Source organism: Xiphias gladius, chromosome 18 (genome assembly GCF_016859285.1).
Source record: "Xiphias gladius isolate SHS-SW01 ecotype Sanya breed wild chromosome 18, ASM1685928v1, whole genome shotgun sequence".
Lineage (NCBI taxonomy): Eukaryota > Metazoa > Chordata > Actinopteri > Istiophoriformes > Xiphiidae > Xiphias > Xiphias gladius.
The window spans coordinates 20,867,055-20,888,987 of record NC_053417.1 but is presented as its reverse complement, the minus strand read 5'-3'; the positions used below and the strand labels follow the sequence as shown (position 1 = coordinate 20,888,987).

The 21,933-nt window shown below is 37.8% G+C and overlaps 1 protein-coding gene across 4 annotated transcripts; it reads left to right on the top strand.

Moving 5' to 3' along the window:
• Positions 1-3,320: 3,320 nt before the first annotated feature.
• Positions 3,321-11,367, top strand: kcnk15 (potassium channel, subfamily K, member 15). 4 transcript variants are annotated; one of them, XM_040152744.1, is made up of 4 exons: positions 3,321-3,497; positions 3,839-3,887; positions 7,985-8,358; positions 8,577-11,367. In XM_040152744.1, exons 3-4 carry the CDS (start codon positions 8,076-8,078, stop codon positions 9,584-9,586), a joined length of 1,293 nt encoding a protein of 430 aa, XP_040008678.1. In that variant the 5' UTR covers positions 3,321-3,497; positions 3,839-3,887; positions 7,985-8,075; the 3' UTR covers positions 9,587-11,367. The 4 variants fall into 4 exon arrangements, with proteins under 4 accessions (XP_040008678.1, XP_040008680.1, XP_040008679.1 ...); XM_040152746.1 differs by having other exon boundaries at positions 7,584-8,358; XM_040152745.1 differs by having other exon boundaries at positions 3,839-4,000.
• The last annotated feature ends 10,566 nt before the right edge of the window (positions 11,368-21,933 follow it).

Genomic DNA, 21,933 nt, shown 5'->3' with positions numbered 1-21,933 from the left:
TCAGTGCGATCAATACAGATGGAAAAAATTGTAATATACACAGAGATTATTATTCTGGAGGAATTCTGCTCACCAGGATTGTTGCACCAGCTTCATGGCTAAGTTTGTGTTTAAAGTCCTTCCAAAGTTATTACTAACTACTAGCTAGTTTCAAACTGATTTACTAAACCAGACTGCACTATTAAAACTTAAGGAACAGCATAAAAATTTATGGAATGACTTAGCTAGTAAAGACTTCAGTTAAGTGTAAATTGGTAACAGCAAACATCTGCAAGTCTGGTCTGTCAAAAGCAATCAACAGTGTAAACAGAAAGTCTCTGTAGCATCACAAGCTGTACCATAACTCCCCAAAAATAACAGTTTTAGGGAGGCCAAACAACAAACCCATACTTATTAAACCTAACTGCTCATTCTTTATTAATGGCTTTGCTTTATTTATATATCCATAGATTGAGAAATATGCTTGTTTCAGAGTTAGTATACAGCTGAGAATGAGTGGGGGGTATTATGATTACACTAACCTAGCCAATTGTGGAAAGTAACTAAGTATTTTTACTAAAATACTTACTTAAGTACAATTTTAAGAACTTGCACTTTACTCTAGTATTTTCTATTTTCTGCTACGCTATACTTATACTCCACTACAACTCAGAGGCAAATATTGCCTTTATTTGAATAGTGGTTACTTTGCAGGTTCAGATTAATAATAAAAAACATAATCAACATGTATATATAATGATCTATTATTACACGTTAAGATAAGACTTTATTGTACCCCAGGGGGAAATTGTACCTCACTGAAAAATTACATACTGTTAGGAAATGTACCCAGCATGAGTATATTTTGATGCTAATACTTTTGTACGTTTGCTTAAGTAAAATTTTGAATGCATGACTGTTAGTAACAGAGTATTTCTACACTATGGTATTGCTACTTTTATGCAAGTTAAGTATCTGAGTACTTCTTCACCACCGAACCTAACTAATGGTATTTTCAGTAAAACATTATGGGCATAATGTTTTGTAATTTAAGGAAACACTATGGTATGTTTTTTTGTGAAATACAATTTAAACGCTTTTGAGTTTACATTGTAAAACAGCATTTTAATTGAGTGCCAGGTCAAATATTTTCAACAGTATCATGTTACCTCATTTAGTTTTCACTCTAAAGGGGTCAAATACAGTATTAGCAAGCTAACGTTAGCTTTGACAGTTGGTTCGGGAAGCAATTACACCTGGCAGTTACTGTGTGTAATTATTTAGTACCAACTAATCTTTAGATAAGTAGTAGTTTGTGTGATGTTGCCTGTTTTAATTTACAGATAACTAAAACTTCCATTATAACCTGGCTACATTTCTACAGCTCTGGACTGGGTTGCACCAGCTAATCATAGATCCATTGCTAAGTTTGTTGAAGTTCTTAGTAGTGATTTACTAAATTGGGTTGGACCACTAAAGCTTAAGCAATGTCATGGCTGGTAAAGACCTTAGTTATGTGTAAATCAGTTTGCAAAGAGACATCTGTAGTGCTGTTCCATCAAAAACAATCAAATATGGCGCTGAACAGAATATAAGTGTAGAATCACAAGCTGTAAAATAACTTCCAGTATTAACAGTTTTAAAGGGTCAAGATAGTATTACTTAACTGCCAATCCTTTGTAAATGTCCTTATTACTTCATTTTACTTCTATATGCATACATGGACAAATGCGTGTTTCAGAGTTAACGGTACTCACGCAGTTTAGACTGACTGGGAAATATCAGATTATGCTAAAATAACCAATAAAGTTTAGTTATTAAGTCGGACGTTAACACATTTGAGGAATATTGTGTTATTTTTGTGAAGTGTAATCTAAAATCTTTCCAGTTCACAATGTCATTAAAAAAGCATTTAGATCAAGTGTCAGGGCAGATATGTTTACCATTTTCCGTATTGCCTCTTTTACCTATTCAAAGATAGGTCAAAATGTTTCATATCAGCAAGCTAACGTTAGTTGTGGCAGCTGGTTCAGTTAGCCACACAACAGTTAAACTTGGCCATTAATGGGGGTAAATCTAGTAATGAATAATCTCTACATAAGAACTAGTTTGTTTGGAACAACCTGTTTTAATTTACTAATGTGTAAATCTCTATGTAGTTAATCCTTACATTGCAACTACACTAAATTTGAACTTAATCACACTTTCAGACATCTACTCTGTTTACTGGCTGTTAAGTGATCATAGACCTTAAATAGAGCTGCAATGATTAGTCCATAATTAATCGATTAGTTGATCACCAGAAGATTAATCAGCAACTATTCTGAAAAATTAATAATTGTTTTAGTCATTTTTTAACCAAATATGGCAAACATTCCCTGGTTCCATCTTGTCTAATATGAGGATTTGATGCTCTTCTTTGTCATATACAATAGTAAACTGAATATATTTGGGTTTTGGACTGCTAGTCAGACAAAACAAGAATTTTAAGACATCACCTTGGACACGGGACATTATAACAGATATTTTTAACTATTTTCTGATATTTTATTGGCAAATCGATTGATTGTGAAAATAATCAGCAGATAATGATAATGAAAATACTTTTCATTATTATTTCATTATTTTTATTATTACATTATTTCATCCATTATTATAGTTGTAGCCCTGAAGTTAAAGCATACCGTACATTTAAAATTTTGTCACTTCTAGAAAACCTGGCAAGGCCTATAGTTTCCATCAGTCTTTATGAAGTTGATGTAATTTGTTTACAGCAATTAATTTCTAAAATAAAAGTGAATAAGTGAATTGCAAGAACAGAAAGTATAAGAAGAGAATGCGCACTAACATTATTTTACAGACGAAGAATTAAAAAATATAAAGGGGAACATTCAGGGATTTTCTACAATGCTCTATGTTGAGTTTGGCCGACTTGTCATCACAATAGTCGAAAATGACATAAGAGGTAAGATGAACTCTCAGATGTTGCAAATACCAATGTGTTCAAGGCATTGGACGGATTATGACACAACATCTCTTTGTGGTGGTGTTGCTTTGCGTCTCTGTGGTTTTTTTGCATCTCTTTGCACTTATTGGGTGTCTCCTTGTGGTCATTGTGTGTCACACTTCACTCAGTTATTAATTCATTCTCTGCCTGCCTTTGCCAAGTATCAGTAACTCTCATAGTCATTTCAGACACTGCCCCTCCCACCAGCCCTGCAGTAACCCCAGCCCTTCCTGCTTTCCAGCCACCCGACTCCTCCCCGCCCACCCACTCACCTGTTCCTCATTTCCTAATTAATTCCCATCCATTCCCACCTACACTCTCAGATTAGCTATTGTACCATCCTAGCGGTGGCAGTCCCGCCTTACTTAACTGTTTTTGGACTTTGCCTTTTGTCTGCCCCTTCACCTTTTTTGCCTGGTTCTCCTGCCTGCCTGTTGCCGACCACTGACACTCGTTGACTTCAATTCCTGTTTATCCAAGCCTGTTTTTGTCTGCTGAGCCTTAATAAAAGGTACACTGTCTTGAACTTTTCATCAATGTCTTTGAGTCATACAATTTTAGTCCTTCTAGTGCTAGACCGTGACACTTCTGCATCTCTTTGAAGACATTTCTTATGTCTTTGTAGATGTTTTGCTTATCTTTGTGGTGGTTTTGCATCATTTTGTGTATCTTTGTAGTCATTGTGTGTCTCTGTGGTAGTTTCTCTATCTGGTTGTTTTGTATCTGGTTGTAGTCTTTTTGCATCTCTTTGTAGTTGTTGAGGGTCTTTGTGTTTCTTTGATATCTCTTATGGTATTTAAGTCATTTTGTGTGTGTCTCTCTCTCTCTCTCTCTCTGTCTGATATTTTGCAGATAAAGACCAGGGCCCCCCTCACCCCTTTGGCCCCTGAGCCTGTGTCCGGTAAGGCCATTCACTTATCCATCAATGGTTACAGATGGATCTAGTCCCCCCCCCATATACAAAGTAGACGGGCCTCTGGGTATTGTACTATAACACCAACTATAATTCAGTCAGTAAGTGAAAGAGCTGAGGGGATAATCATTACTCTTGCTTTTCTAATATTGCCTTGTCTTACCTGGTATGTTCTCCTTTTTTGATAAAGGCCATTACTTTTCTATTCTGACAGGTAAAACCGTTTTAGTCGTGTTCTCTCGCTGCGCTTATTATAGCGCAAGTATTTCTGAAGAGACTACATCCAGAGAGCATACAGCCTACTGTGTGTCTGAGAGTTGCAGTGTGAACTGAGCTGACATGCCATTAACTCTGCAAGCTACAGTACTTGCTTAAATTTGGGCATGAATGCAAAATGATGTCTTTTGATTACTATTCCATAGTAGCATAGCTGCATCTCTGAGGTCCCACTGCTGCATGCAAAAACTTGCATGCAAAAATACCCATAACTATGATTCTCTGCATATATGACCTCTCTGTGACTTATAAAAACCATTACAAAAGTTGGAACTTAAAAGTTCATACTTGGCCATAGACCTTGACACAAAAAAAAAAAAATCTCCCTCGAGCTCCATTAAGTACATGTTGTTGTGGAGCTTTTCATTGAATCTCACCATCTTCCACGAATTGAGCATATGAAGTTGTGCAGTTGTCATGGAATTGAATTGAATTTTTTTTCTATTTTTTTTCTTCCTGAGCACTTTAAGGACTTCTTAGCCATGTTGGCTTAAGGTGGGGACACCCATTACGACTGTTGAGCTGACTGTGAATATGATTTGGGTGTGCTGACTGATCTCATGACTCTGTTCATGTTGGTGGAAACAATTATGTGTGGTTTGTCCAGTCTGTCCAGATTGAAAATTCTTTCTTGACATGGGAAAAAAACAATGTCTCAGAAACAAATACCATTTAGTGGCTGTTCTGGAGCTTTTATTAATTAAAAATTTGTGTAAAGCAATGTTCAAGGACAGTAAACGTACCCACATTCTCTTTAAAAAATAAAAAAAATTGTAATACCTTTTTCTCCCTACACATTTTATATCAGGCTTGGTTTGAGAGGCTGTTGCTTGTGTTTTTTGCGTCTTTTTTACGGCTGGCACATAAAGGCACTGTGACATGACACCAAAGACGCCTCATCCCTGTTATCATCCCGTTGCTTTTTTTTTTTTTTTTTTTTTAAATGCTTCTTTCTTTTGTGTATTTCTCCCCTAAACTGCAAAATTCAAATTCTGATGCATTATATGTCCTAAATCATCATGTCTTTGAGTCAAAGGAAGCCAGCAGATCATTATCTTGATTAAAAGCCCTTGCAGTTAAATTCACAGCTGTCCATACCCTTATCTTGATGTCTTCAGGCCCCCAGCGTATGTACACTGACTTCTTTGACAACAGGTTTGTCTGCACACAGATCCTCTCTCTGTATCAAGCTGCTTCCTAATCTCGCACTCCTGTATCGTCCCTGTCTGTAATTTTCTCCAATCCTTGTCAAAGTACAGCTGCTATTCCCTGCTAAAGACCCTCTTTCCATTCTAAAAGTTTGGCTTTTACAGAGAAGCTTAATTTTTACAAGCCATCCTCTAGGATTTTGCCAGATTTGCATTTTTGTTGTTGCAGAATTGGCAGATGGGTTTTATTTAGTAGAGAAATGTCTTCAGGCACCAAGGTCCTCTTCTCTCTGCATGATGCCATGTGAATCTTTAAAATGGTTCTACCATCTGCATATTCTCAGCATCACCATGCCCACTGAGGAGGTCCTTTTTTGATTTTATGAGTTAAAAAAACATTTTTATATTACTGTATCTTTAGCAAAAGCATTCCTTTTTTTTGGAGAAATTTGTAGCCATCCAGCTGTCATTCAGCAACCCTCACGAAGATAATGTAACAGCAGGCCTCTTTTATTGCAAGAATTTAAGAGTGAATATTTAGTGGAAAGAAGAGGCATTATGAGCTGGAGTGGACAAAGGATGGCATTTCCATATTTAACTTCATTTGTTTTCATTGTTCCTTGTAAATTACATGGTAATATGTGTGTGTGATAATGAAATGTACCTGAGATTAGAGGACAGGGAGCGAAACTAAATCAATGAATCCTCTCTTGGAGTCAAAATACTTATCCTTAAGCCCAGGCCCGATTGGTGATTGATGGGCCTCCTCACTGTGTTCCAGGTCCTTGGGCTTCGAAAAGGATGTGAATACAAGCTGTGTGGATTGATGGGTGGCTATTAGGGCTTCAGGTTCCTCTCTTATCAGCTGGGATGTAATTGATTTATGGAGCGCTGGTTTGAATCACAACAGGGCTATAAGTGTGCTGATTTAGCCACTTAACACAAAAACAGGGGCCACTGAGAGAGGTTGCTCTGTTTGAGAGGAACAAAAGAACTCACAGTAATCCACCCGAAATACCCTGCTGGTGCTCCTAATACCCACTGTGACATAAGGAGGATGCTTTTTATTCAGTTAGTATTTGATACAGCTCTGGGAAATTTCTATTCTTTCTTTTACATGTTTGACCAGAAAAATCCAGCCTGGACGATAATACTTGTTTGCGTGTTGCGATGCAGTGACATCATGATTCACTGAACGAGGGCCTGGATCATTACGCTTAACGTATTAGCTTCAACCTCACTGACAGTCCGAGACTGTGCTTCTGGTATGAGTAACCATGGCAACCAGCATCACCTACAGTAGGTTTCCAGAAGCATCTAGTGCAGTGATGTGGTTTATTTGGCCACTGTACACGCATGAACCAGTTCTCTAATGTGACAGACGTTCTGAATATCCGTGAAAATGAAATGATCGTGTTTTCAAACTGAATGAGACTGAAGTCGTCAAGCCAAAGAAACTAGCAGTAAATGTGCGTCTCCTGCTGTTAGGACACTGTAAGAAAATCCCTCTTCTTTTGAGACGTGTGTTCTTCTCTTTTTTGGATTGGCTTTCCGATCATTTAATTTCAACTCGCTATCATGTGTGTGTATATGCGTGTGTGTACAAATTTTCATGTATATTTGTGTATTCATATGTATATTAGGTTGGTATATTAGTTGACCTATTTTTATTAGTCCATTTGTTTTCCTTATTTTGTTCCTGCTACTTGATTTAAAATTTCCACAGTTCACATAATTTTTTTTTGTTTTTGTAAAGCAGTGTTATTTAATCAGCAATTAAATACTTATTGTGCTACTGAATATAATAGAAGAGATTATGGATGATAGAAAAAGATAATTGTAAAGGGATTATAATTAACCAGGGATGACATCATTGCAAGGTCTCAAAAACTTCAACTAAATTTTGTCTTCACCCGTCGTAATAACTACTTAGTTCCTGGATCAAACAGGATTCCTGAGTTGATTTCTTTGCCAACAGGTTTTACTCTAATTTCAGTCGTCATGGTTTTATTTTATCTTTTTTAATCTCAGCAGCACAAACCTTTTCATTAATCCATCGATGTATCATGTTTTTAGTACTTTACTTTTGTAAGGAACACTGAGGAACGTACACATTTTAGGAAAGCCTTGTGATGGTGTGCTTGTAAACATGCAAAACTTAACTTGTAGAACACACTTAATGCCAGGGGAGATGCAGTGTGCCTGTGCTGCCTAAACCCTGGTTTTCCATGTTTCTCGGCCTCTGTATGTCTCCACCTAGGATGCGCAGCTTACACGGCCAGTACAAATCCCACTGGTTGCTGTCCATGGTAACCCCTCACCACCACCACCACCACCACCCTCCTCATGTTAGTTTGGTACCTGCTGGGTCGAGCCGGGACCTCACTTGTTGCTCGCAGGTGTGACGAGACCGAACCTTGGTGGCAGAGCTTACTATGTGTCATATAGCCTACATATATTCCATTACACACGGCTTTTTATTGGCGAATGGTTTGCGCATGCGAAGAGTAAAGGCTGAGGCCACTTTCTCATCTGTCGCTCTCAATGCGCACCGCAGAATATGAGCGTTTCTACATTAACAGGATATTTGAACCTGGTGAGATAGATTTCCAGGTTTTATTTTTCCTCCCGTCTCTCCGGCTACTACGGTCCACGCAACAGGCTGCAACACCAATGTGGGGTCTACGCTGAAGAACCGTAGCACCTGTAACTGTACCAGTCCGCTCCCGACTTTTCACGGTCGACGCCGAGGATGAAGAAGCAAAACGTCCGGACCCTGTCGCTCATCCTCTGCATGTTCTCCTACTTGCTGGTCGGCGCCGCGGTGTTTGACGCGCTGGAGTCCGAGTCGGAGAGCTCCCGCCGACGCATCTTGGAGCAGAAGCGCAACGAGATGAAGAAGAAGTACCGCTTCTCCGAGGACGACTACCGCGAAATCGAGCGAGTGGTGCTGCAAGCTGAGCCCCATCGCGCCGGGAGACAGTGGAAATTTGCTGGCTCTTTTTACTTTGCCATAACAGTCATCACCACCATTGGTAAGTTAATGTAATGCATCCATCTTTTTTTGTTAAATACTGGTTTACTCATTGGCCATAGTATTAAGAGTGGAACGCTTTATATTTTCTACATGACTTCCACATTCAAGCCTTTTTGAATAAATAAATTTAAAAAAATTAGTCCATGTTTTTACCACCCAAGGGTTACTACAGTATGCGTCACAGTGTCCTCCTCATTTTCATCTCTCTGCATTAAGGTTATGGACATGCAGCACCAGGCACAGATGCAGGAAAGGTCTTCTGCATGTTCTACGCTGTACTGGGCATTCCCCTCACCTTGGTCATGTTCCAGAGCCTGGGAGAGAGGATGAACACATTTGTGCGCTATCTCCTCCATAAGGCGAAGCAGTGCCTGGGCTTTCAACGCACTGAAGTGTCGATGGAGAACATGGTCCTGGTGGGCTTCCTGTCCTGCATCGGAACACTGTGTGTGGGAGCTGCAGCTTTCTCCCACTTTGAGGGATGGAGCTTCTTCCATGCTTACTACTACTGTTTCATCACGCTCACCACTATTGGCTTTGGGGACTTTGTGGCCCTGCAGAAAAAGGAGGACCTCCAGGAGAAAACGCCTTATGTGGCGTTCAGTTTCATGTACATTCTGGTGGGGCTAACCGTTATTGGAGCCTTCCTTAATTTGGTGGTGCTTCGCTTCCTCACCATGAACACTGAGGATGAGAGGAGAGATGCCCAAGAGAGGGCGTCGCTGAAGAGGGACAGAGGGCTTTTGGATGGGACTGTGGGTCTCCGTGTTGCAGATGAACAGAGCAGAGGCAGCCACAGGGAGAGGAACAGGAGCAACGTAGTGCACAGCCGCAGCCACAGTACACTCTTTCTCCCGATGGAGGAAGGAACCAGCCGCACCAACCTCATCGCTTCCCCAGTGGAGGATCAGGAGAGGCGAAGAAGCCCCTGCAGGCACAAGCTGCATTTTCAGATCAAGGCAGGGAGACGCAGGCCGGAGTCGAGCCTCAGCTCCCTCTGCTCCTGTGTGTGCTACCGCTTAGGTATTTGTGAAAGCCCTTTTCTCTCCCACAGTGAACAGCACGGCTGCAATATCAATTCGGTCTATTACAACTCGGTCTCTTATAGGATCCAGGGCTGCTCGCCAGGTTCCAGGGACAACACTGGACTCTCTTCCCCAGGAAGCACGCTCTCACCTGGGCATAGCTTCCGGGACTTCCCTCGTTCAAGGAGAAAGTCAGTGTAAAGAGCACTGACTTTAAACTGTATTTTTAATGACACTGTATTTTGTGTTACGCCTCTTTTGTGCATGTCGGACAATGATTCTGTTAACCGAATAAGTTGTCTGCTGTGGCTATTGAAAATAATTTTATTTGTTGAGCAAAGATGAGATTTCTTTTCCTCTTTTACCTTGTCATTTATTTATGTCGGTGATTTTGCTGTTTTTCCTCGCATGTAAGCCAAAGTGCCGTGCATGCTAAAGAGAATGTATAGCACACAATGTGAATGCACGAGTGCTATGTAAAGATGTAAAGGGTTGGGCTTTTAATCTACAGTTTTAACAGAAGTATTTTGGATATAGTGCTTATTAATGACTAACTGTTCAGTGAAGGTATGTCAATTTACATTAAGTGGACTCTGCTCCAGCTTCAGGCCAAACCCTAAATTTTTCACGCCAGAGCTAGAGGATGTCATTATACTTTTATACTTTAAAAAAAGCCTTAAAGAACTTTGACCAAGCACATGAGAGATGTCGCTTCTTAGCTCAGTGAATTTAATAAATCCTTTCATTACTTATCATGAGGGGGTCAGAATAACTTTTTCTGTGCATCATTCAGCACTGATGCACTATAAAGAGATTATGCTTTGTTAAATGACTGATTTCAAGGTTAATGGATGTAGCACACAACAGACATGTAGCAGGTTACGAGTGAACTTCCCACAGTCTTGGAAAAGTTTGTTTTCCAGCCCGGGAGGAGGTGTTTCCTTTTTAGACTTGGTTTGTAGTCAGATTCGATGTGAGCCTCTTACAGTATTGTTTTATTAAACCAAAGGAAAGGACCATAAAATGTGTATTTATTTTAATCAGTTTGTTTATTAAATGATTTAAGAGATAAACATACATATCCGTGAGGTTGTTAAGCTTTTGTGTTCATGCGTCTTCCTCTGTTCTGTTTTAATCCACAAGAACAACTTCTTTTAGATTTAAAAAAAAAAAAAAAAAAAATTAGGACTCAAGGGCATTAACTCTACTTCCTTCCATTTCTGCTGCAAGTATTATGCCACAGGAGTGGTGTCAGAATGGGGTAAATTATACTGCTACTAGCAGTGATAACAGGAATTATGGTGACTAATTGACTTCTAATACATGATAAACCCAGTGAGCATTCATTTGGTTATTTTTAGGTTGAAAGACTGAGGGGTTTTTGAACCCAAAAAATTTTGATTGAAAAAGGAAGGTTGTTTTAGTCATTAAAATGCTGTTTAAACATTAGTTATATGTAAACTAGAGAAAAAAAATCAATTTTCATCAAATTTAACGTTTAGTTTGACATTTATTGATCTGCAAGTCATCAAATCAATGCTTACTGGGAAAATACCAGTGGCAGGATGGAACTAAGTACATGTACTCAAGTATTGTTCTTAAGGTGCAGTACAAGTACCTACCATTTCATGCTACTTGATACTTCTACTTCATTACAGTTCAGGAGCAAATGTTGTTGTTTATGCTTTATTTCATTAATTTGAAATGGTAGTAGAATAGTAAAATATTTGAAATGTAGTTATTTATTGTATAGATTATATTTTATGAAAAACATGATTACCTTATTAAAATATGATGCACAGTTAAAGAATATACTACTGTTTGTAGTTGTATGTATGCATGTATGTGGGTATCTATATAGGAGTGTGTGTGAATGTGTGTGTATAGATATAGATAAAAGTGTGTCCTTGGCTCGACTGAGGTGTACACTTTGGTCTGAGTTTCTAACTCTCCAAAGTATCCCTTTCTCTTTGAGATATGAAGTAAATAATAAAATGGCCATAAAAAACAAAAAGAAAAATACCTCTGTTCCAAGTGCAGTAGCCAATTTTTTCAAGTCATTATACACCACACATTCTCAACTGTCATGAGATAGCATCTCATCATGTGTCTTAACATCTGCACATAGCCTCCTTTTGCTATTTTTAAAATCTGTTTTTGGATTGGAATGAGGAACAAAATCATAAAGTCTTTATATAAGTGTCCCCCAGCGTACATTTGGAGCCATCTGTTGATCTGCTGGAATAGTAGGCTACTTTACATATAAATGTAAAACTGATTGGGCAATAGAATCTGAAATGGTGATTGGTTATGAAATGCCATCTGCTCTGGCTGCTTGGGGGTAGAAATAGGGATGTTTACGCGCTTCCTTACACTGTCACATCACAAGCTCTCAATATGAACCTTTCTTTATTCTGTGCAACAAGTCAGATTCGTACACCTTGTCGCTCTTACACTTTCAAATATAGTGGATTTTCATCGTTCTGTATGATCTCATGAGACGGAGAACAAGGAGGTGAATTAAGATGCGATAACTTTGACAAGGGGGCCCTCTGCAGGGGAGAATGCTTTGGGGATATTTGAGGAAAGTCACCTAGAGTCATTGGAAAGATTCAGCCACTAGGAGGCAGTATATGTCCACGTGGAAGCAGTGAGCTGTAAAACACGTTCATCTGTAAAAGTCTACTTTGATTTAATTTAGACACGAAACGTATCACAGCATCATTCCCTGGAAAAAGTCAAAATAATAACACTGTGTCTTTTAAAAATTTTTTTTTTTAAACCTGGCACGTTGTGGTGTCAGGGGCCTCTCTAGCTCCAGTCCACATCATTGATAAACTAGTTCACAAATGCACAATAAAACACATGTAAGTCAAGCCATATTTTATATATATATATATATATATATATATATATATATCCAAAAATCACAAATTCACCTCAAGGGGCTTTACAGTCTGCACAGCATATGACACCTCTATCCTCAGACCCTCGATAAAGATCAAAGAGAGAAATGAATCTAACTGTCCGCAGTGATGGTTGTATGCAGGTGAAAGCAGAAAGCTGTTGTGGGCAAATCGTAAAATTATTTACGATCTAATACCAGGACCAGAATCTCTAACGTCAGTACTTATTCTGGTATTTTTTTATAAATCCAAATTGGCTAAAATACTGTCATATCATATTCTATGAGGTGAGGTGAATGCATTGTTACAGGCCACTTCTGAATAGATTTTCATCATCACTGAGTGATTTGCCAAACATTAAACAGTTCTTTTCGCAGTTCTCTCTTAATTACACCATTTAGTATATGTGCATGTAAACATAAGACATTTTTAATGGCAAATAACAAATTTTTACAATGTGAACGCTCACAACTAAAGAGGCGATCACTCCGTGCTTGCCCACATTTAACATTTAACAGCAGCAGAGGGAGAAACAGAGGGTGTTCGTGTGCCCAGAATGTGATCAAACGTGGGACAGATCCGCTATTTTGGGTATTGATCCTTTTTTACACTATTACTGATACTCTGAGATACAGTGATTGAATCTGAAATGTCATCTTATTGGCCCTTAGTATCAAGTATCACTGTTTCAACCAGAGTTAAAGGGAAACACAAATTTAACTCAGGTTTTGGATGCTCTGAGCACGCTGCTGTACTGAGTGCTTATATTATCAACAGACGCTTTTCTGATTGACTGGCCTCATTGCCATAATTTCGTTAGACAATGAATATCTATCAAAACAACATTTGTAGCTATCATCTCTAATACAAATTATGCTACATTGTTCATTCTGAATACATCGATTGAAATATTAATTTTCCGGGAACTGGTTAAACACACTGCCTGAGTGGTACAAAGAACATATTGGCACAAACCCAGGACAGAATTTGCTTTGGATTGATGGATTACAGCAAAGATGTCTGGACTTTCAATAACACAGAGGCTAAAACAGTTACAAATTACATGGGATTGTGCACTGTGGATTCCCACTTCATATGCTAGTCTCATTTGGATGCTCTTGGATAAGAGGTTTGGGTTAAAAAATATAGTATATAGAGTATAATCCTGGTGCTAATTTTCGTATGTGTGCACACTGTACATTGTATTATCACTGCAACATTTTCCACTGGATCCAAAAGTTAGAATTCACCCTGGTTGAAGTGGACCAAAAGAGAGGGAGGTGATGCATTAGTGTAACATAAACCCAAGAAAAGTCCCCCTGGGGACAGAAGAATCCTTTCATTCCATTCCTTATGTAGCCATTTTATTATCTGCCCAAACATTTTTGGGTTTTGTGCAGACTTTTTTTTTCCTGCTCAAGGATGTTGATCAAAGTAAAGTGCTACATCTTCTGCTAAAATGATCTTGAAAGGGATAATCAAATGGAGACTCATAAAAATGGGAGCTAGTTCTAGTAGTCTGTGGAGAGATAATTATAGTCTTCTGAGGATTACTGCAAATTAATCTTAAATATAAAAATGTGGTCTGCTGTAAAGTGACATGCTTCCTGTTACTCACCTTAGGTCTCTTGTTATTTATTGTTTCCCTGTAAAAGTGAATAAATACCATTTCCCATGTGCTGGGTGTCACTTTACCTTTTTTTTGTGTGGGTGCTTATTTTTCCCCATTTACTATATTCGTATACAGCATATGTCTCGAGATGAGGCTCGCACTCTTGCCAAGAGACATCTTGTGTGACACAGATAATGGGTCAATCTTTAAATCGTTTGTTCCATTTAGCAACTGATGACTATAAGAAAGCGTGCATTGAAAGCTTTGAACCAAATCTTCAAATTAAAAACAAAATCCCTGTCTGATCTCTTTATTGTGCGATATGTAACTGATGACTTTGAACGTGTACTGCATACAGCCCAGAAACTGTATTTATCAAACTCCAAATGTACAGAGTAAAATGTTGGGCTTAAGCGAAAAATAAAAGTAAAAATCCTTGACTTTTACTCCTATTCACAAACCTAAGAACAAAAGCTATTTCTTAAACTTCTCATGACTTGAAACACTCTTAAATTTGAGGGAGCTCCATTGGTTTCTTCAATTATGTAGAGAGTAGATCCTGAAGGACTGTAATACAGAAACACCCACTGAAACATGCTTTGGCTTGAACAAAATATTATTGGCCTTGATGAATATTAATTTAATTAGATTTAAACAAACATCTCCATTGTCTGCACTTGTCAGTGCGGTGCTCAGTTCTCCTTATTATATATTTTCTTTGATGCGCTCTGTCTACCAGCAGTGGAATTTATTTCCTATGCCGTTTTTTTTTTTTTTTCTATTTCATTCACGTTTTCTATTCTTTCCACCATATATAATTTATAGTGTAGTTAATTTCACATTTTTGACAATTAGAAATAAAGATATTAAGCATTTCACACATATGAAATAAAGCATGAAATCAAATGCTTTTGCAGAATAAAATAAAAGTATTTTTTTTTTAAAAGAATAACAATTCGTCAGATGTAGCTAAATCCTTTGAAACAATTCTTGTCCCACATGTACTTAATGATGTGATCATTTGAAAGTTGCTCGTAAAGTTTCCATCTTCACTTTGCTGTAAGTAGGAGTAAGTTGCTTGATTAAATGTGTCTTAATCTTTACTGTCATGGCATGACTCCAGAGCCCTGACAAAAAAGGAGGAGACGTGATGTGACTCAGCGAAGAAACTGTTTTGTTCCTAAATAGTCTCTCAAGATCATTTTCATGTGTAGTTCTTAGAAGTTTGATGAATATGTGCCCGAGTCTGACGCAAGTGCTCTACCGTTTCCTCCGGCAATGAAAACTACTCCACACCTCCTCTAAAATCATCCTATAATTCAAAGACGCATGCAGAGTCAGAAGAAGCTCAGAATGAGCTGAGGGTTGATGGAAGATGCATCATTCATGCAGATTCAGATGTCGCCGCTGGGAGGCGGTGACACACTAGTTGGCTCACACAATGTGCCTCCTATGTTTGCCCAGCTGTATCTTGTGTGCCATCATTACCCACCCACCTCCAACTCCCCACCTCCCCATCCTCTCTACTCCTGCCACGACTGATCTGAGTATGAGATGGAGGTAAGCAATGATGAATAACAATTAGGATCTTTCTGAATGGATACCAAAGAAGAGGCCAATACCAATATGAGAATTTTATATGCTAAATCTTTCATCTTTCATTCCACTACAAATGTTGACAGAGCACGCCGTAGTGCGGCTCAAACAACACAATAATTAAACACTTACTTCAAACTGATATGTGAGCAAATAAATTGGACACTGACACACACACACACACACAAAAGGACAAATAATCACACCCACTGTGCTGAATTCTCTGTAGGAAAGTCATTAATGGTTTTAAATGAGGATGAGCTGCCACTGATACAACTGATCTGTGTGTGAAATGGAATTAGGTGGCTGAGGATAGCCAATACTCATTGCTCACTGTGGCAGTGGAAATTTTTATTTTTTATTTTTAATTCTACAGCAGTGTTTAACAAATGACACTGACACCTCACATTTTCTGCTTCCGATTGACATATAATCAATTTAACTGATACAATCATCTATATAATCACTGATGCAATTTGATATTGAGTCTCCATTGTTATCTAAAAGAGGTAGCCACAGCTAGTATCCACAGGTAGATGGAAACTCAGTATATTTGCTCAAGTGCTACAAAACTTGTACTTTACTTTTATTCCACTACATGTCAGAGAGGAATATTGTACTTTTTACTCCTCAGCATTTATTGGTAAGCCGTAGTTACTAGATGCTTTTAACATAACATTTGCCTATACACTTGGTTGTCAGTTCACTAGGTACACCGAGCTAAAACTAATGCAGTTTAATACAACTGTGCTGCAATAAATCCTGCCTTCATGAAGGTTATAATGTTCAGTTTCTGTACATTCAAATAAGTGCATTTTAAATGCAGGACTTTTACTTTTAATAAATTATTTTAACTGTGATATTAATGCTCTTACATCAATTAAAGACCAGAGTACGGCATTTAAGTACAACATGTTACTTTACTTGAGAATTTTATTTTTATTTTTTTATTCTCTTCTATTTTCTTAAACTAATTTTTATATTTATTCAATAAATGAGATCAACTTGTTAAATATGAGGCATTGTTATAGATTAAAGTACTCCACAGTATACTGTATAAAGTAGTTAGCTCCACCTTTACCCACTACAACAGTAAAATGCTACATACATTGATACATTTATAATCCAATAGTAATAATCAAATCCAGTAATATAACATATATTAATATATATATAATATAATATAATATATTTTTTCTGCATATACTTTATATAATAATATAATTTTGATACTTTAAACCTGCAGTAACAGATTCTTTGGCAACTAGGTGGTGGAAACAAGTTGTGAATGCAACACTGACATATCATCTTTTTAAAGTTGATATGTTGAACATGTTAGCAAACAGTTTCTTACTTACACATCCAAATATAATGAATTATAACATTATCAATCATTTGTCTTATTTCTGACCTACTGGTGAGTTTAAGTCCAATATTCACTCTCCTTTAGTTCTGTTTTTGGTCTCCACCAACTCCTGAGGGAAATATCCGGCTCTTTAGCTGCTAAATGCTCCACTATGTTCACCAGCTAGTTGCTCACTGTGTCTGTCTGCTGTTTGGTGCTGAGCAGGTAGTGTACAGTGTTTGGTTTTAGTTTTTTTTAGATCTTTTTCACTAAAAACAACTGCCCCCTGCAGCTGAAACTGGCGCTGATGAAAGTGATGAGATTGAACCAAACTGTAAAGGTGCGGCACAGAAACAATGAGCTGGAAGAAACTTAAAAAACTCAGCTGTACAGCTGAGAGTGATAATTCTCTGTGGGTTCGTCACTATAAGCAACACTTTTCACATCACACACCTGATACATTGTTAATGTAAAAATATTGATTAAACCAGCTTTAAGTACATTTTGTTGATATTAGGCTTTTACTTAAATAAGATCCCAAGTGCAGGGCTTGTGTAATTTTACACTGTGGTCTTGCTACTTCTACTACTAATGTGAATATTTGCTGGTTATCTGATCAACTTGATCATCCCTGGGGGCCATGTGTGTAAACACTCCCCTTACCCATCACCACCACCACACACACACACAAACATCACCAGAACCAGAACTTCTAACAATCGATGGGAGCTGCTGACGCTCCTCATCCCAGCGCCTTACGTTGGTCTCTGAGCAATTAGCCTGCTTGCATCCCAGTGAGTACACAGCACTATACAGCTAATCTCATTCCCTTTTTACTTTCTCTCTTTCCTTTATCGATTGTTTTATCTCCCGTTGGACATGTTTCTTTTTTTTCCCTCAGAGATTGACTGTGCGAGACATATGACTGGAGGTGTGACAGGTTTTACAGCTCTTACACTAATACCCTTTATTTGCCCGTAAAAGGCTATTGTTGGGAAGTCAGTAATGGATGTGTGTGTCTGAGGCTTTCAAGTCTTTGTCTGTGTGCGTTTGTGTAGGTATGTATCTGGTGTGTGCATGGTGTTTGTGTAGGTGTGTGTCACAAAGACATTTCTTTTACTGTGCTGTCGTAAAAAATAGACATTCATCGCCCCAGAGAGAGGAGCCATTTCTGTTTCACTGGCAAAAAGGTTCCTCGACTCTAGAGATTACAGCTTTATGTGGCAATACTATATATATATATATGTATGTATATATATATATAAAATATAGTATATATCACAATGTGAGCTTCCACAGCGTGAACATAAAAATAGAAACTCCTGAAAAGCTTAATAAAATACAACATCCCTGTAATAAATACACATTCTATCTATTCTAAACTCTGCCGGTCAATGAAACATCTGATTGTAATCATTCAATTAATCCCCAACCTTAAACATGTGCTTATTATTGTAATCATGAAAACAAAGGTCTTTCAACCTTAACAAAGCAGTGATTTTAGCCCAAACTACGGTGTTTCCCCTAAACCTAACCAAGTTGTGTTCCTATTTAAACCTCACCAAACCTTTATCATAGCATTGTCACATCCTAAAACAGGGGGCGTCAAATCAGATAATGCTTCAATGTGTAATTTTGGAGGACGGTTACTTCTTGTATGCAGGACTTGCTGTATTTATTGGAGCTGAAATTATTAGGCAATCACCTAATAATTAATCTACATCTATTTTGACAATCAATTAATCGCTCATGTTAATTTTCAAGCAATAATGTCAAACATTTAATAGCTCTGGCTTCTCAAATGTGAAGATTTGCAGCTTTTCTCCGTTTTATGTCGTAAATTAAATATCTTTGGATTTTGAGCTGTTGGTCAGACAATACAAGACTTAAGATTGATTGAAGACGTGTGGGCTCTGGTGGCATTCTTAAAATGTTTTTATAGACCAAACAATTAATCAGGAGAATAATTAGCAAATTAATCGATAATGAAAATGATACTTTAGTTGGATTTTATATTTATGATACACTATATTTTTATTGATCAAAATGTCTCCATCAGCAAAAAAGTCTATAAAATTGTTAACCATTTTAAGAATGAGTTTTAGCAAGTGTAAGTCATCATACTGTATCTACATGAAAACAAGGTGTTTGTGTGTGAGCGCTCTGAAGTTCCAGAGAGAGATGAATCTGTTTGGCGAAATCTTTAGCCTGTGGATAAATGTTCATTCTTTATATAATATAAATAAGGCCCAGTCTCAACCCAGCAGGAATCTTTAGTCTCAATATAAGTTAATGAATTGGAACGAGCTGAAGATGGACTGCCTTTGGTATAAAAACTTAGCGCAAAGTAATCAATGCTTCTTGCTTTATTTTTTTCAGCTTGCAGCCAAAAGACTAATGACACAGTTGCCACCCAGCAGTAGAGTAAACACGACTGAAGCTCCCTGCTGGCTGCTGCATGCGGTGACCTGGGAATGATGGAGCACAGTCGTGCTGACTCGGTGAATCTGAACACCACAGAGGCTTTCTTGTCACAGTGCCAACCATTCGATTTGTTTAGAGACACAATATGGCCATCTTGGCTGTGTGCTGGAAAAGACGCCAGGGGAGCCGGTACTTGCCAACCAACGTTCTCTTGTCGCTCTTTCTTATTTTTCTGTTGTAGACCAAACTCTGCAGGGAGCATTTGAAGAAGGAAATGTGCTTTCATGGAAGATTCAAAGCCATGATCAAACATGCAGTGTTTTCTGAAATTATTCAACATTTTGACACTTTCATTGTCTTCGGCTTGATTTATGGCTCTCAGCCTCATAATATATTCATGTTATTGTTTTTTTTTTTACAGTTCTCTAAAATACGATTGTTTTTATACATATTATTTTATTCTTTGATGCAAAATATCTTAATGAGTAAGCTCCTGGCAAACAAACCTGTTTGAATTATTTCTGCTATGACAAATAAAAGCCATTATCATTTTTACATAATGACTGCATTAACTGCTCTGATAGCAGTGTTATCAGGAACTTGATCTCTCACCCTTCTCTTCCCTGTAACAATAGCAACTAATAGCAACTGTCAGAAGAATACAACCATCACATTAATGTAGAAGTGAAAACCACTTACGATTAGTAAGTGTTTATTTAGGGTCAACAAACCCCACAAAAAGACCAAAACAAACAACTCCAGTTTCTGACTTTCCCTGCCCTTTCTGCCTCTTAGCTCCAAGCCCCTTCATTCCCATTGAAGATAACTCTTTAAAAGGAGCAAATAAATAGTTTCATTTTGAAAAAAAGGGTAAATCATTTCCTTAAAAAGCTGGGCACTGTTGTAAGAAGCCCTTACTCAAACACGAGTAGATCATGTAGGGACTATGTTTTTAGCTATTGATTAACAGCAAGGTGATCAATGTGCGAGTGACTCAAAGAATACCACAGCACCTATGTAATGAAGGAACATGTTACCCTGTACTTAACCTTTAATACAGCAAGAAACGTCACTTTCCAGCTTTCTGGTCATGCACAGTGGCACATTGCATTTTCCATTAGTGTTAAAGGATCAGTACGCTTAAATCATAAAAAAAAAGACGTTTTACCAGTTACCCTTATTGGTCTCTAGCCATGCCTCTTTCACCGGGACTGTTTCCCGGTGAAAGAAGAAGATATACAGTAGTTCCCTCAAGACTTGTCCGCAGATATGTTTTTAGATTATCCAGAGGAACTGGGACATTGCTTCTATAAAGACTCGCTGCTGTTGAGTTTTTCAAATGTTATTTTGTGATGCTTCGAGCACCACAAACCAAATTTCACCCACCTCCACATATTGGAGTAGTGACAAAAGTCTCAGCAGAGGATTTCCTCGAAACTAACTAGTGGGATAGATACTGCCAGGGGTAAGAGGGAAAAATACTGCATGTTTTTGTGATTTAGATAAACTGACCCTTTAAAGTCTTTCCCATAGTTCCCCCGTGTTCCCACATCTGATTGAATTGACTGACGTTAGTGCTGAATACTGCTGTGCATTATCAGTCATATTGAGAACTGATTATATTTCATTATTAAGTGCAGCCCAAGGTTTCAGTAACTCTCTTCAAATTTGACAAAAAAACGGAAGTGAAACCTTTGTGTCCATTGATATGAAGAAAAAGTACTAAACCAGCGTCAGAGAGATGATCTATCGTCTCAGTCACCAGGTCAGTGCTACATGGTGCCTTTTGGAACGTGCTGTATATGAGGCACATACATTACGCGTATTCATATGTGAAACTTATCAAAGTGACAATGCATTTCATATTTCTGTTAGTGTTACATGTATGTAATCAGTGGTGGAAAGTAACTCAGTACTTTTACTCAAGTACTGTAATTAAGTACAATTTTCAAGTTACCTGTACTTGAGTATTTCAGTTTTCTGATACTTTATACTTGTACCCCACAACATTTCAGAGGGAAATATTGTACTTTTTACTCCACTGCATTTATCTGACAACCTTACAGATTGGGATTTCACATACAAAGATATTGGCTAAGTTTATACAGTGGTTCTCACCTTCACCCCTCACAAAAAAGACTGTGTCTACTTGGGGCCCCAAGGTCATGTATTTCACAAATCCATTAGTTGTTAGCAGTTCCACCCAAGAGTGATTTCCCCTCTGAAATTCTCTGTTCAACCGTTTCATGCACAAATATTTTCCAAAAGATGACCTTAGATTAGAGAAAACTCAAAAAAATGTGACCCTTTTGAAGGGGCCCGACCCCTCATTTGGAAACTACTGAAATAAAATAAGTGGATGAAAAGTAGTTAAACCAAGCTCTACTGTACCTTGACCAGCTACAAAAGGAAAATCCTCTTTATCCAGTGATGCATCTGTATTAACAATCTAATAATGTCATATACAGTAATATTAAGTATCAGTCACAGCGGCCATTTTTATGATGCTTTATATTTTGTTGTTAAAACTTTTGTACTTTTTACTTAAGTAGGATTTAAAATGTAGGACATTTACTTGTAATGGAATATTTTTTATAGTGTTTTATTAAACAAGGTGAGTTACAGATCTGAATACTTCTTCAAACACTACATGTCCTTAGTTACA

Bases quoted from the DNA above. Each gene is read 5' to 3' on its own strand.
- kcnk15 (XM_040152744.1), top strand. From the start codon at position 8,076: ATGAAGAAGCAAAACGTCCGGACCCTGTCGCTCATCCTCTGCATGTTC. The intron at 8,359-8,576 runs GTAAGTTAATGT...CTCTGCATTAAG, and splicing joins AACAGTCATCACCACCATTG to GTTATGGACATGCAGCACCA.